We start from the raw sequence: 15,088 nt of genomic DNA, 5'->3' as shown, positions 1-15,088 counted from the left end.
TCCGTACGTCGATTACTAATCCTACTGTCAAAAAATTGTGTCAAATATTTGATGATTTGTATCCAGAGAAATGCTGTCCCACAGTATATTACTGTATTTTGGTAATTAGGTATCTTGCAGTATAACTCACAGTATCCCTGCCCAATTGCCTAAAATGAAAGTCACCAGTTCATAAAGCTTTTTCCTTTACTTAAACATGGTTATCAATCATCATCATCAACTTGAATAAAAGCCAAGGGCCACTGGACAATTCAGGAAATCCAACAACATCAGAAAAAAGCAACGACAGAGAAAAAATATTACCTCGGAGGAAACTAAGTATTAAAAAAAAAATCTAGCTGGAAATCTCAGAGATTTTCAGTAAGCTCCTGCATCTTTACAATGAGAGGAGTATGCTATAAAAAAGAAAACAACAGAAAGCACTCTTGGAAATTAAGACAAAATTTAAAAAGAAATATCTGAACATAAAGTTAAGAAATCTCACAGAAAATAAGAAGTAAAAAGACAAAAAAAAAAAAAAAAGCAAAGCTGTAAGATACAAAAAAAATCAATATAGGGAGTTCAACTTACACAAAGTAAGACTGCAAAAAGAACACAGAATAAAAAAGGGAGAATGGGGGGTGGGTAGGAAGGGGATGGGGGAGAATCCAGAGTTGAAGAGTCCAACCAGTTTGCACAATAAATGAAAAACTATGCAACATAAATAATTACGAAATTAAAAGAACATAAAGATTAACAGAAGCTCGTACAGTTAAAACAAAAAAACCAGAATAGGAGTATGTCAAAAGGACAGAGGAGGCAATCTAAAACAACTTCCAAACGGCCAAAGATGGAATAATTTGAGCAAGAAAATAATGAGAATATTGAATTATAACCCCAAAAATAAAATACTCATGGGTCCATACTGGATTATAAATAAATGATTAAATTAACAAATAATTGGGGAAGAAGGTATAAATCATCCTTCCACAAAATTAAAAACTAAAAACTGTACAAAGCAAAGAGGGAAACAGAAAATGACCTTCAAAACAAAAAAGTAATTGCTATAGGCAAGAAACAATGAGGAATGCTGAAAGGGAAACACTGGAATTTTCTTTACAGAGAAACAGGATATTTGCATAGACTCAAAGAATCTGCCCTCTCCACCCCGCCCCACATATTTACTAATTACAATTGTTGTTTTACAGTACATCCATAAATTCTTTGCCTCTCCTCCCTCCAAGAGGTGGAGCTTACTTTACTGCTCCTTTAGTGTAGACTGGACCTTAGTGACTTGCTTTTAATAAACAGTGTATGGAAAGCAGAAAACAGTAACTTCACAGCGGAGATAACCTGGTATGCACAATCTTAACCAATTCACCAGCAATAAGACACACTGACATCGTCTACTTCCTGATATGATGAAATGAAGAAGGGCAATGATGTCTGTGATATTCTTCCTAACAACAATTCATAATCTCAGCCTAATCATGAGAAAACAAACCCAGATTGAGGGATATTCTACAAAGTACCTAACTTTCAAAACTGCCAAGATAAGAAAAACCAGACAATAACAACAACAGAAAGAATAAGTAAAAAAAAAAAAAAAAAAAAAAAGAGTAAGGAAATTTCAGATTACAGGAGACTAAACAGCTATAATAAATAAATGCAATGTGGTATGCTGGATTGAATCCTGGAACAGAAAAAGTATTATTTGTGGAAAAGTGAGTAATTCAATTATTAGTATTATACCAATGTTAACATCTTAGTTTTCATAAATGATGTGGATTGTGGAAGAGGTGCAGTATTAGAGGAAGCTGCATGAAGGGGATATATGAACTCTCTATACCATCTTTACAACTTCTTCTGTAAATGTAAAATTATTTCAAAGTAAAAATATAAATAAATAAGTAAATAAGCTCTTAAAAGTTAACAGGGGAAAATTAGGTCACCTACAAAAAGGGAAGAAATGGACTTCATATTAGTAAAACAGATGCAAGAAAACAATGACACTAATATTTTCAGTCTCATTCTCAACCTAAAATTCTGTATTAACCAAGCCATCTACTAAGTTGGAAAGCGATATAAAGACACTTTCAGACCAATTTACTTCCTAGAGCTTTACTGTAGGAAGCATTTCAGAATGTTTTCCAGCAACCAAGTAAACCAAGAAAAATGAAGGCAGGAGATCTTGAGAACACTGGGTCAAAACCAATACAGCAGGAAGAGAAGTCTGAAGATTATACCTACACAGCAGCCTTAGAGAAGAATCAGACTGCTTAGAAAGGTGGAACCTCCAAGGAAAAGGAAAAATTGGATGGAGCTGATATAATTCTTGAAAAGGCAAAATAACAAAGGAGGTGATAAAGTTAGCCAATGGAAGGGGGAAAAGGCAACTAGAAACTTCGAGAAAAAACAGGAAAGGTTTTGTAATCACACGCATCACATCACAGAGTCATAACATCATTATTGTTTATTGGTTTTCTACTTTTAAAACTAAGCTACTGGGGTGCCTGGGTGGCTCAGTTGGTTTAGGGTCTGCCTTCCGCTCAGGTCATGATCACTGGGGCAAGTGTGGGATCAAGCCCCAGCCCTGAAGGGAAGCAGGAAGCCTGCTTCTCCCTCTCCCTCTGCCCCTTCGCTCCTCCCCCTAACCTACCCCCACTTATGCTCTCTCTCAAATAAATAAATAAAATCTTGAAAAAAAAAAAAAAGAACTAAGCTACTAAAAAAAGGAACAGGGCTTATTGGAGAGAAAGTAAATGTTTTAACAACAAGAGAAAGAGAAGAGAGACAGTAAAATTAATGTAAGAGAAGTTAAGAGGGGAAACAATGCGGAAGGAAGGACATACATGCTAATATCTGTACCACAGAATGGTGAGTCAAGAGAGTGTCAGGCCTGCACTCAGTTAAAAAAAATTGAATATTGTCAGATGGTGTAAAGTGAGGTAAATTCTTAACTCTCAATGCAAGAAATCAAGAGAGTGTCTAATATTGATAGATCAGTAACAATATAAGCATATTGAGATATATAACAATCATCACAGGAAGAATACAAATGCAAAAACAGTTACAAAATTAAATATGGTTCTCCTGGGGATTAGAACAAGGGATAAGGCAAAGAGTCCCCTTAAATATTTGTAAATGACATATCTAAAAATATAAAGAATTCATACAATTTAACACCAAAAAACCAAACAATCTGATTAAAAAATGGGCAGAGGACAAGAATAGACATTCTTCCAAAGACAACATAGAAATGGCCAACAGATACATGAAAATATGTTCAACATCACTAATCATCAAGGGAATGCAAATCAAAACAACTGTCAGAATGACTGGTATCAAGAAGACAAAAAAAAAAAAAACCTTGTTGGTGAGGATGTCAAAAAAAGGGAATCCTTGTGCACTTTCGGCGGGCATGTAAACTGGCGTAGCCACCGTGGAATATAATACAGCAGTTCCTTAACAAACTAATACAGAAATACCATACAATTCAGTAATTCCTCTTCTGGGAAGAAAAGGAACACTGAGACTTGAAAAGACATATGCTCCCCTAAATTTACTACAGCATTATTTACAATAGCCAAGATCTGGAAACAACCCAAGTGTCCACTGACAGATAAATGAATAAAGAAGATGTGGTATAGACCGACAACGGAGTATTACTCAGCCAAAAAAAAGAATGAAATCTTGCCTTTTGCAAAAGATGGATGAAACCAGAGGACATTATGATAAGTGAAATAAGTTAGACTGAAGACAAATACCATATGATTTCACATATATGTGTAATCTAAAGAATAAAACAAATGAACAAACAAAATAGAAACAGACTCATAAATCCAGAGAACAAACTGGTATTTGCCAGAAGGAAGTGGGGTGGAGAGACGGGCAAAACAGGTGAAGGGGATTAAAAGGCACAAACTTACAGTTAGAAAATAAATAAGTCACAGGGATGTAAAGTACAGCACAGAGAATACAGTCATAACCTTGTACAGTGACAGACAGTATTTATTGTGGTGAGCATCTCATAATGTATACAAATGTCAAATCACTGTGTTGTACACCTGAAACTAACATATGTCAACTATACTTCAAAGAAAAATTAATTAATTTTAAAAAGCAAGCCCCTTAACATTGTAATTTCTTACACTTTAAATTCATGGTAGCTATTATCTTTGAGAGGGCAAAGATAATCTCAACTTTGTATAATTTATCTTATTAAAAAATAACAAATGTATTAACAGCTGTCAGTTCTAAGTGAGAGGTATATATTTGTTATATTATTCTTGACTCTTTAGTCAATTTTCTAAATTGTAAAAAAAAAAACCCAAAAACTAATAAAGGTCACCAATAACATCATAATTCAACTCTCTTCGCCTATTTAAATACTGACAAAAACTAATACATGGAATTCAACCTACTAATACAACAAGATAAGCAAATGGAAATGAATATATTTCATGTTAGCGTAATTATGCTGATAAACCTTACCAAAAAAAATAGAATTAAATATATCTCACAAATGAGGTAAAAAATTTTGATCTTAAACATCTTTCATAAAATCGCTAAAGTGAATTGTCTTTAATTTGCATATTTCCAATTTGATAGCTAAACTATCCTATAATTTTCATCTAAACACTAGAAAAGAAGTAAAATGTCCAAGCCCTAAAATAAACAACTAACCTGTATGGGTTCTTCTATGTCTCTGAAGCTCATCACTCCTTGTGAATCTCTTGCCACAAAACATCCAATTGCATACAAAAGGTCTTTCTCCAGTATGCCAGCGAAGATGTGCTCGTAGGTGAGATGTTTTGCCATAAACTTTTCCACATCCTTCAATATGACAGATATGCTGTTTCTTTTTTCCTGGTTCATTACTGCCTCTAACAAAAACAAAAATCAAATGTTAATTACACTCCCAAACACCAAACTTGTAATCACAGAAAAATAAAAGGGAATCAAGGTTCTTAAATGATGCATTTCTGAATGGGTTTTTAAAATCATGATGCCACAACTGTAGTTAAAAATCAGAAAAATTTCAGTGAAAAAAAGGGTTATGTACTAAACTCAAAACTGCTATGAAAACATGTTTATCCCACAGAGTTCATGTTCTACCGTGGACTTCAAGTTCCTTCCCTAATAGGCTCTTCCCTTGGGGAAAAAAAAATCCAAGCTTTTTAAGACACTTGAAAATTTTTCTCCAAATACCCAAAGAATGGTAATCCCCATTTAAAAAGTAAGGTTCAGAGTTTCACTTCTAGCAAGACAGCATGAAGAGCTCCATGGGCCTACTTCCCAATGAAAATTATAAAAAAACAAACAAAACAAATACCATGTACAGTCTCTAGAAATGGTTCTATAAGCATACAGCACATAAATAAATAGATATTCAAGAAAATAAAAATAAGAATAGTGAGGGTCTGTGGTATTTGAACCAAAACCCAACCCTCTCTCCCTCTGCCCTGTCACCTCCTTTGACATAGAAACACTCTAGACTGGTGCAGCCGAGAGCAAGGGTTTCCTTTTCTCACCTCCCAGTTGGAGGGTTATCTCCCCAGGAATAGGCAAGATGTCAGAATTTCTCATTCTACCCCCAGTTATCTATTGCTGAGGCTAAGTTCCAGGCAAGTATGGCTGACAGGTAGGGAACTCTCTTCTTCCACCCAAACCCAACTCCTGAGGCCTTGGCTCTGCCTTGGATAGGGCACAATGAGAATACTGCAGTACAGATCATCCTTGATTCAGCTCATTTTTAGTGTATACATTAGAACTTCCAAGTCAGTAGAGGCAAGCCAAGAAAAGCTGAAGCTACTGCTGCTCCCTTACCACCAAACACTCAGCAACTAGAGCAGGGATGCCACTCAGAGAGAAATGTGCCACTACCCCAACCCCAAGTTCAGGAGCCATGACAAAGAGATCTTGGACAGAGAGAGAACACAGCATAAAACAGAACTCCAAATCTCTTCCCAAAGGAATTGAATTCATTTGCAAACAAAGTGTGAAAAAGTTTGTGCCTAAGGGAGCTCTTAAAAACAGCGGACACTGCTGCAAAACACAAATGCGGGGAGACTAATAAATACTTTGGAGAAACAGGCAAAACTATAGGCTGACTAGGCTGTCAGAAAGAAGGGAGAAAAGAGGCAGCTGGGTAGCCCTCCAGAGTCAGAATAAATCTCAAGCACAGACCTGTTGATCTAGTCCTTAAGAAGAATCTGAATAGATCAGTCTATACAGTAATATATATTACAGAGTACTGTTGAAAACAATAGAGCAATCAGCTGACAATTAGTGGAGTTTAATAGCTGGGTGTGGTCAGAGACAGGACAGTCAAAGATCCCTGCCCAAACCACTGTCATCCAGGATCACTAAGCATACCCAATTCTGCATCCACTGAGGAGCAACACGCTTCATGGGGGATTAGGGGGTGTTCACCAAAATAACCCAGCCAGTCACTAAATAAGCAAGCAAACAATAACAATAGGCCAGGGGTGGGGAAAGGCAGGGGAGGCAATACTAAGTTGCTACAATATATTAAACCATCCAGTTTCCAACGAAAAATATGAGATGTGCCAAAAATAAAATAGGGGAATATGACCCATACACTAAAAAAAAAAAGCAAGCAAGTGAAACTATGACAGTGAACAAATTTAACAAGACTTCAAAGTAGCCATTAATAAATATGTTTAAAGAACTAAAGGACACCATGATTAAAGAAGCAAAGTATAATGACAATGTCACATCAAATGGAAAATATCAAAGAAGAGTTACAAATGATTAAAAAAAACCAATGGGAAATTGTGGAGATGAGAAGTACAAGTGAAATGAAAAATTTACTACAGGGATTCAAAAGAAGAAACAGCAAAATTCAACACTGATCAATAGAGATTATGCAATCCAAAAACAGACGAGAAAAAGAACAAAGGAAAATGAACAGAGTGCCTCTTTACCAAAGTAAAGAGGGAAGGAAGCAGAGGAGAGGAGGGTAAGGGAGAGAGGGAAGAGAATGCAGCAGAAAAAATACTCAAAGAAATAATGTCTGCAAACTTATTAAACTTACTGAAAAACATGGATGTACACATGCGGGAAGCTCAACAAACTCCAAGTAGTCTAACGGCACAGATCCGCAAATAGACACTTTATATACTAAAAATCCTGAAACCCAAAGCCAAAATCTTGAAAACAGTAAAGGAAAAATAACTCCTCACTTAAAGGGAACCACAGTAAAAGAAAGAACTGATTTCTCAGCAGAACAATGGAGGTCAAAAGGCAGGATGAAAACATGTGCAAAGCACTGAAGAGAAAAAACTGAAACAAGACGACTCTATCCAGCAAAACTACCTTTAAAAAATGAAGGTATTATAAAGATATTTCCAGATAAACAAACACAGACAATTTGTTTTGAGCAGACCCGCTTTGCAAGAAACTAAACTAAAGAAGTTCTTCAGGTTGCATCAACCCAACCCAGAAAGTTATTCAAATGCACACAAAGAAACAAAAGAGCACCAGCAAGGGTAATTATGTAATTATAGAGGCCAGTGTAAGTGCCTGTTTCTTCTCTTACCCGATTTTAAAAGTAATTTTATAAAACAATATGTATAAAATGTATTGTCAAGCCCATAACATTAAAATACACATTATAGAAATGTATATATTAATACATTTGCCGTAATAGCACAAAACAGAGAGGTGGGAGCAAAGCTGTAGTGGGCTAAGAAAATGACGCCAGGAAGGAACTCAAACATCAGGAACAAATAAAAAGAACTAGTGATAAAATTAACATAGCAAAACTGATATACTTTCGAAACTTCTTGGGGCGCCTGGGTGGCACAGCGGTTAAGCGTCTGCCTTCGGCTCAGGGCGTGATCCCGGCGTTATGGGATCGAGCCCCACGTCAGGCTCCTCTGCTATGAGCCTGCTTCTTCCTCTCCCACTCCCCCTGTTTGTGTTCCCTCTCTAGCTGGCTGTCTCTCTCTGTCAAATAAATAAATAAAATCTTTAAAAAAAAAAAAAAAAAAAAAGAAACTTCTTGGCTCCTTCCCCTCCCCAAAATATCAAGAGTTCCTGGTCAGACATGAAAACACTTTAAAACAAATCCTTGGCAACCTCCAAATTGTTCTTGGTGATCCTGATATCCCTCTGGCCTATCATCTTCTTTTAAAGACACAGCATTATATAAGGTAAAAATTTATAACAATGTCTTGTTGGATCTATAACACAGATATAATATGTATTATAACAATATACATAATATTACATATTACATAATATATAATAATAACATCACAAAAAGAAGTAAAAGGGAATAGACCTATAAAGAAATAACATTTCTATAATTCATTGGAATTAAGTTACTATTAACCTTAAGCTGAATATGACAAGACATATATGGTAAGGTCAAGAGCAACTACTATGGAAATAACTCAAAATAAAATAGTGAAAAAATCATTAACAAAATTAAAATGCTACTTTACAAATTAAAGTACTATACTATATTCACGTAATGCAAAAGAGAACAGTAAAGGATGAAGAGAGAAAAAGACATGAGACACAAAAAACAAAAAAGCAAAATGAGAGACATAAATTCAACCATATCAATAACATCAAATGTAAATGGATCATACAATCCAATCACAAAACACATTTTGCCAGACGGATTAAAAAAAAAAAAAAAGGGGGCACCTGAATGGCTCAGATGGTTAAGCACCCATTTGACTCTTGATTTTGGCTCAGGTCATGATCTCATGGGTCATCTGAATCTCTATCCAGCACAGAGCTCCAAACTCAGCAGGGAGTAGGAGTCTGCTTGAAGATTCTCTCCCTCTGCCCCTCCCCCAACACTCATGCTCACTCTGTCTCTCTAATAAATCAATCTTAAAAAAACAAAACAAAACAAAAAAACAAGATCCAACTACATGCTGTCTACAGGTGACATAGTTCACATTCAAAGACAGAAAGATACAGGGAGATTAAAGTAAATCAATTAGGCAGAAAAGCAACAAGGAAACGAAGACTAGATAAAAGACTTCATAAACTTAACAGACATCCGTAAGACACTGCACCAAACAGTAGCAAATACACATTTTTTGTAAGTGCACATAAAATGTTCTCCCAAGATAAATCATACACGAGGCCATGAAACAAACCTCAATAAAAGACAGAAATAATGCAAAGTATGTTTTCTGACCACAGTGTCATGAAACTAGAAATCAATTACAGGAGGAAACTGGAAAACACACAGATATCTAGAAATTAAACAATACACTCCTAAATAACCAGTGGGTCAAAAAAGAAATCCAAAGGAAAAGCGGGAAATGCTTTGATATGAATGAAGATACATCATACCAAAATTCAAGGGACACATGAAAAGCAATACCTAGAGAGACATTTATAGCTGTAAATGCCTACATTAAAAAGATCTTAAAACAATAACCTTGCATCTTAAGACAATGGAAAAAGCAAATTAAATCTAAAACAAAACAAATAGAAGGAAGGAAATAATAAGAATAGAGCAGGAACTAATGAAATTGAGAATACAGAAACAGAAAAATCAATGAAACCAAAAGCTGATGTGACTTGATTTTTCAAAAGATCAACAAAATTGAACAAGCCTTTAGGTAGACTGACCAAGAAAAAAAAAGAGAAGACACAAATTACTAGAATCTGAAATAAAAGAAGACTCATTATTAACCTTATAGAAATTAAAAGAGTTATAAAAGAATACCAAGAATAACTGCATGCCGATTACCTAAATAACTTAGATGAGATGGATAAATTCCCCAAAAGACACAAAGTACCAAAACTGACTTAAGAACAATCAATCAATCAGAAAAAACCCTTACAGTAAAGAGATTGCATTAATAGTAAAATAAAAATACCCATAAGAAAAGCCCAGGACCTAGACAGTTTCACTGGTGAATTAAACAAAACATTTAAAGAATTATTACCAGTTCTTCACAAACTTTTTCAAAAAATGAAACTGGAGGGAACACTTCCCAACTCCTTCTATGAGGCTCGTATTACCCTTACCAAAAGACAAAGACGTTATAAGAAAACTACAAACCAATTATCTCTCATGAACACAGATGCAAAAATCCTTAATAAAATACCAGCAAACGGAATATAGCAATACATAAAGAATTATGTACCACGACTAAGTTCTGGGTTTATTCCACAAATGCAAAAGTACTTTAATATCCCACAATCAATTAATATAACACACCATACTGACAGAATAAAAAACAAACTACGTGATCATCTCAACAGATGCAGAAAAGCATCTGACAAAATCCAACAACCTTTCATGACAAACAAGCACAATGAAGTAAGAATGGAAGGGAGCTTTCTTAATTAAGGACATATATGAAAAGCTCAGAGCTAATATCATACTTAACGGTGAAAAGACTGGACCCTTTTCCCCTAAGATCAGGAACAAAACAAGGATGTCCACTTTTGCTACTTCTATTCAATGTTATACTATAGGTCTGGACAGAACAATTAGGTAAGAAAGAGAAATAAAAATCATCCAGAGTGGAGAGGATGAAGTAAAACTATCTCTATTTGCAGATGACATGATCTTACATATAGAAAAACCCTAATGAATCCACTAAAAAACTGTAAGAACTAATAAACAGAGTTCGGTAAGGTTGTAGGATACAAGATCAATAAACAAAAATTAACTGTATTTCTATACACTTTTTAATGAACAATAAAGAAAAAGTTTTCACTTACAATAGCCTCAAAAAGAATAAAATACTTAGGAATAAATTTAACAAAACAAGTACAAAACTTACACTCTGAAAACTACAAAATAATGTCATCGAAAATCAAAGATCTAAATAAACAGAAAAACACATACCATGTAAAGGGATCAGAATACTGTTGAGTCGGCAATACTCCTCAAGCTGATCTAAAGACTCCATACCACCCCCATCAGAATCCCATCTGCCTTCTTTGTAGAAACTGGCAAGCTGATTCTAAAATTCACATGGAATTACAACTGTCTCTGTCACTACCAAGAAAGTAAAAAGACAACTCTCAGATTAGAAGAAAATATGAGCAAATCATGTAATTGATAAGGGACTTGTATCTAGAATATATAAAGAGCTATTACAATTTAATTTAAATCTAATTAAAAAATCTAACTTAAAATGGGCAAAAAATTCTTTTCTTTTCCTTTCTTTTTAAAAGATTCATTCATTCATTTTAGTGAGAAAGAGAATGCCCAAGCAGGCGGAGGGGGAGAGGGAGAGAAATCCTATGGCAGACTCCCCGCTGAGAATGGAGCTCCACAAGGGGCTCGATCTCAGGACCCTGACATCATGACCTGAGCTGAAACAAGAGTTGGATGCTCCACCAACTCAATCACACAGACGCCCCTCTTTTAAAAAAAAAAAAAAAAGATGAAATGAGCAGAAGATCTTAATAGACATTTCTCCAAAGAAGATATACAAACAGCCAATAAGCACATGAAAACACACTTGAATAATGAAGTCATCAGGAAAATGCAATTTAAAACCATACTGAGATACCGCTTCACACACACTAAGAAAGCTGTAATCAAAAAGCCAAATTATAACAAGTGCTGGCAACAACTGGAACCCTTCTACACTGCTGGTGGGATACTTTGGAAAATAGTCTGGCAGTTCCTCAAGTGGTTAGACTTAGAGTTACTATATGGACCATTAATTGCATTCCTAGCTATACACTCAAGACAAATGAAAACCTATATCCACGCCAAAATTTGTATAATGTTTATAGCAGCACAGTAGCCAACAGGTGGAAAAACTCTAAGCGTCCACCAACTGATAAATGGATAAGTAAAATACTATGTATCCATACAATGGAATGTTAGTTGTTCAATTAAAAAATGAGGTACCAATACCTAATACATGCTGTAATATGGATAAACCTTAAAAATATTATGCTACGTAACTGAAACCAGTCACAAAAAAATCACACACTGTATGATTCCATTTATGTGCATGCCAGAATGGCAAGTGCATGACAGAAATTTCTTCAATGGTTGCCTAAAGCTGGGAGGATTGGGGGATAAGGGGGTGAGGTGATGGCTAAAGAATACAGGGGTTTCGGGCACCTGGGTGGCTCAGTCGGTTAAGCAACTGCCTTCGGCTCAGGTCATGATCCCAGGGTCCTGGGATCAAGTCTCGCATCGGGCTCCCTGCTCAGCGGGGAGTCTGCTTCTCCCTCTCCCCCTGCCCCTCCACCCCATGCTCTCTCTCTCGCTCACTCTCTAATAAATAAAATCTTAAAAAACAAACAAACAAAAACATAGGGGTTTCTTCTCCAGGTGATGAAAATGTTCTAAAATTGTGATGATGGATACACAGCTATGGGAACATACTAAAAACCAATGAAATGTAGACTGAGGGAATTGTATGGTATGTGAATTTTATATCAATAAAATTAAAATTTTTCCATAATAAACAAAACAAGAAAACCATTATAAAAAAGTATAAGGTACATGGTAGAAGACCACTAAAATTCCATTCCCCGACTAGCTCAATTTAATGCCTGTCGTAACAACACTGTATCTCAACTTTGCGCTACAAAGCTAGTGACATTCTAGTGATCCAAGGACCCAGCCAATGGCTTGGTTTTAACTACTTCACGCCTTCCAGAGAGATAAAGTTGGTAACAGAGCATTTACCTTCCTTCTCCTTCCCTACAATTAGGACAGGAACAGGCAACTCTTCGAAGCCTCTTGCCAGGCTGCACCTCTTGATCAGAAGCTTGCTGGCCTTGCTGCAAATGCACTTGTGTGAGTTGGTCAGGACTAACAGCACCTATCGTTGCGTTAGCAATTCCTCCAACTGCTACAGTTACAGGAGCTATCGTGGCTTGTTGGACCTTTACTCCATCTTGTCCTTGCTGCTGACCTAAAAATTGGGGGGAGGGGGAAAGAGTATTATAATGTTTTCTATTTCTAAAGAAAGGATTAAAAAAATTCCATGTGGACATTTTAAAGCTAACATATTTGTTCTAATAGTTAATCTGTGTAAAATACAATAGCAAAGGGGTTAATGATTTTTTACTACGAAATCCTCCTAAAATATAATATTCTCATTTAAGTAGCTCAGGCTGCCTCTATATCGGGTTGGTGGGACTATACATAAATCATTTAACCCTCTGGTGGCTTCAATTTCTCCATCTGTAAAATGAAGATAATAATACTTGCCACCTACCTACCTCACCAAAGGGCTGTGAGGACTCATGAGATACTATTTGAAAAGCACTGAGATCCTCAGACGACAGATGCTGTATTCATTTCCACAGTAAGCAACATATCTCTTTCACTCCAAGAAAATACAGGAATGAAAACTAACTAAACAAATGATTAAGTTTTATAGATATTTCTCATTCCTCCATACTTTAAAATTAAGCAAACATCTCTTTATTGAGGAATCTTTTTATTATGCAAAGTGAGTTAAGTAGTTTTTTAAAATGTATAACCATTCATGATTATTACATACTATCACTATAATCATAAAACAGACATTTAGAGTATTGCTACTTTATTCACTCATGTTACATAGCTTAGACTTACTTTACTTCTCAGGTTAGTACATATACCAACTTGGCTTCTTCTCTTAAAGAAAACTATGATAAGTAGTACATAATGTGACCAAAAAAATCCAACTACTTTATTTAGGGTTTAAATTGATCCTGAAGTGCAAGTGAGTATGCCTTATAATGACCCTTTCTTTCAACATGGTTCTTTCTCTACATCAGGTTTGGAATAGCAGAAAACACCAATTTATAAAGTAATGCTCCCACCTCCGAGAGTTGATGTTAAGAATTAAACAAGTCAATTTTTACAAAACCCTTACCACAGTGCCTGGCACAGAATTGTTCATTTGTTAGCTATTACTGCTGATTCTCCACTGGATTGGGTGGCAACACAAGAATAAAATACGGTAGCAGAAATAAACACGTGAGTATTGGGTGTAAAATAAAAGGGCGTATTTCAAAGCTGCGTATGTAGTACTTTAAACATGCAGAGCAACCAAGAAAATAATAAAAATTAGCGAGTGAGGAAAGAGTACACATTTTCTAAACAAAACGAAACCTCTGATTGTCTCAGCCAAAGTCAATCTCATTCTCCTCTGTGTCTTCAAAACACTCTGAAACCTTTGGAATAGTACTAATAACTATAATACAAATTTACAAATACGTCTTTTGTACTGTTTTAATAAGGATACATATTTCAGTTTTTCTACTAAAATTTAAATTTCTGATCATCTTTGCATTAACATACTGTGATAGGTAAAGCAATGCAAGTAAAGTCAGATGTTGTGAATTCATGTCATTCAATGATTATGTACTTGAATATCCTCAAGTTTCCTCACCTTTTAATAATGCTGACCTCCCTAAAATTCCTGTCTCCAATCTACTTCAGAGAGCTCTTTATGAAGATCAAGTTGATTTCCTAAAGACTTTGTAATCTGTAAAACAATATGCACATGGAAAGTGTAATTCTTATACCTCTATCTACCTTCTGAATACTTAATTTTTCCAGCTGTTGTTCATACAACTCTAGGTCATTCCTTTCAGGCTGCAATGGTATTTAAGATGTCCTTCATTACGTCAAAGAAGTGCTAGGAACCCCCCCGATCACTGGCTGATCATTCTCAGATCCCTTGACCATTTCCTTGATAGACTCCTCAACCCTTCACACTATGAACATTTATTTGTTCAGTGCCTAAACAACTTGGCAAGTTATTCCAATGAATCATACCAAGCCAATCATATTTGAATTTATATATTTAAGCCTGACAACTCTCTTGACTTCTTCACCTCGCTGTCCTAGACAGTCCAACATAGCTCGGTATTACTTTTCTTTCATTTCCACTGCTACCAGTCAAGTATAAACCACCAAATTCTTTATCAAGGCTTCCAGGCCCTGCTCAAGTTTAACCCTACACCCTCAAACCTCATCAAATATTATCAGTCTCTCCCCTGTTCACTCTGATCCTCACACATTGGCCTTTTTTTTCTGGCCCTCAAACAAATCAAGCTCATTCCCTTCTTAGGGTCTCTGCACATCCTCTCCAGTTTGGGTGGGAATGCCTTGGCACCCAAATCTTTG

The 15,088-nt window shown here is 35.7% G+C and overlaps 1 protein-coding gene across 2 annotated transcripts in view; it reads right to left on the bottom strand.

Annotated features, from left to right (window-relative positions):
* Positions 1-15,088, bottom strand: part of SP4 (Sp4 transcription factor) — an 80,219-nt gene that overhangs the window by 20,081 nt on the left and 45,050 nt on the right. For both annotated transcript variants that reach the window (XM_026507285.4, XM_044387044.3), the window contains exons 4-5: positions 12,650-12,878; positions 4,666-4,865 (exon numbers count right to left, since the gene is read on the bottom strand). In XM_026507285.4, the coding sequence (XP_026363070.1) occupies positions 4,666-4,865; positions 12,650-12,878 (429 nt within the window). The remainder of the gene's footprint in view (positions 1-4,665; positions 4,866-12,649; positions 12,879-15,088) is intronic.

The sequence above is a fragment of the Ursus arctos genome, unplaced genomic scaffold (genome assembly GCF_023065955.2).
Source record: "Ursus arctos isolate Adak ecotype North America unplaced genomic scaffold, UrsArc2.0 scaffold_3, whole genome shotgun sequence".
Lineage (NCBI taxonomy): Eukaryota > Metazoa > Chordata > Mammalia > Carnivora > Ursidae > Ursus > Ursus arctos.
Note: the sequence above shows the minus strand (reverse complement) of the source record. Positions and strands in the feature narration are given on the sequence as shown.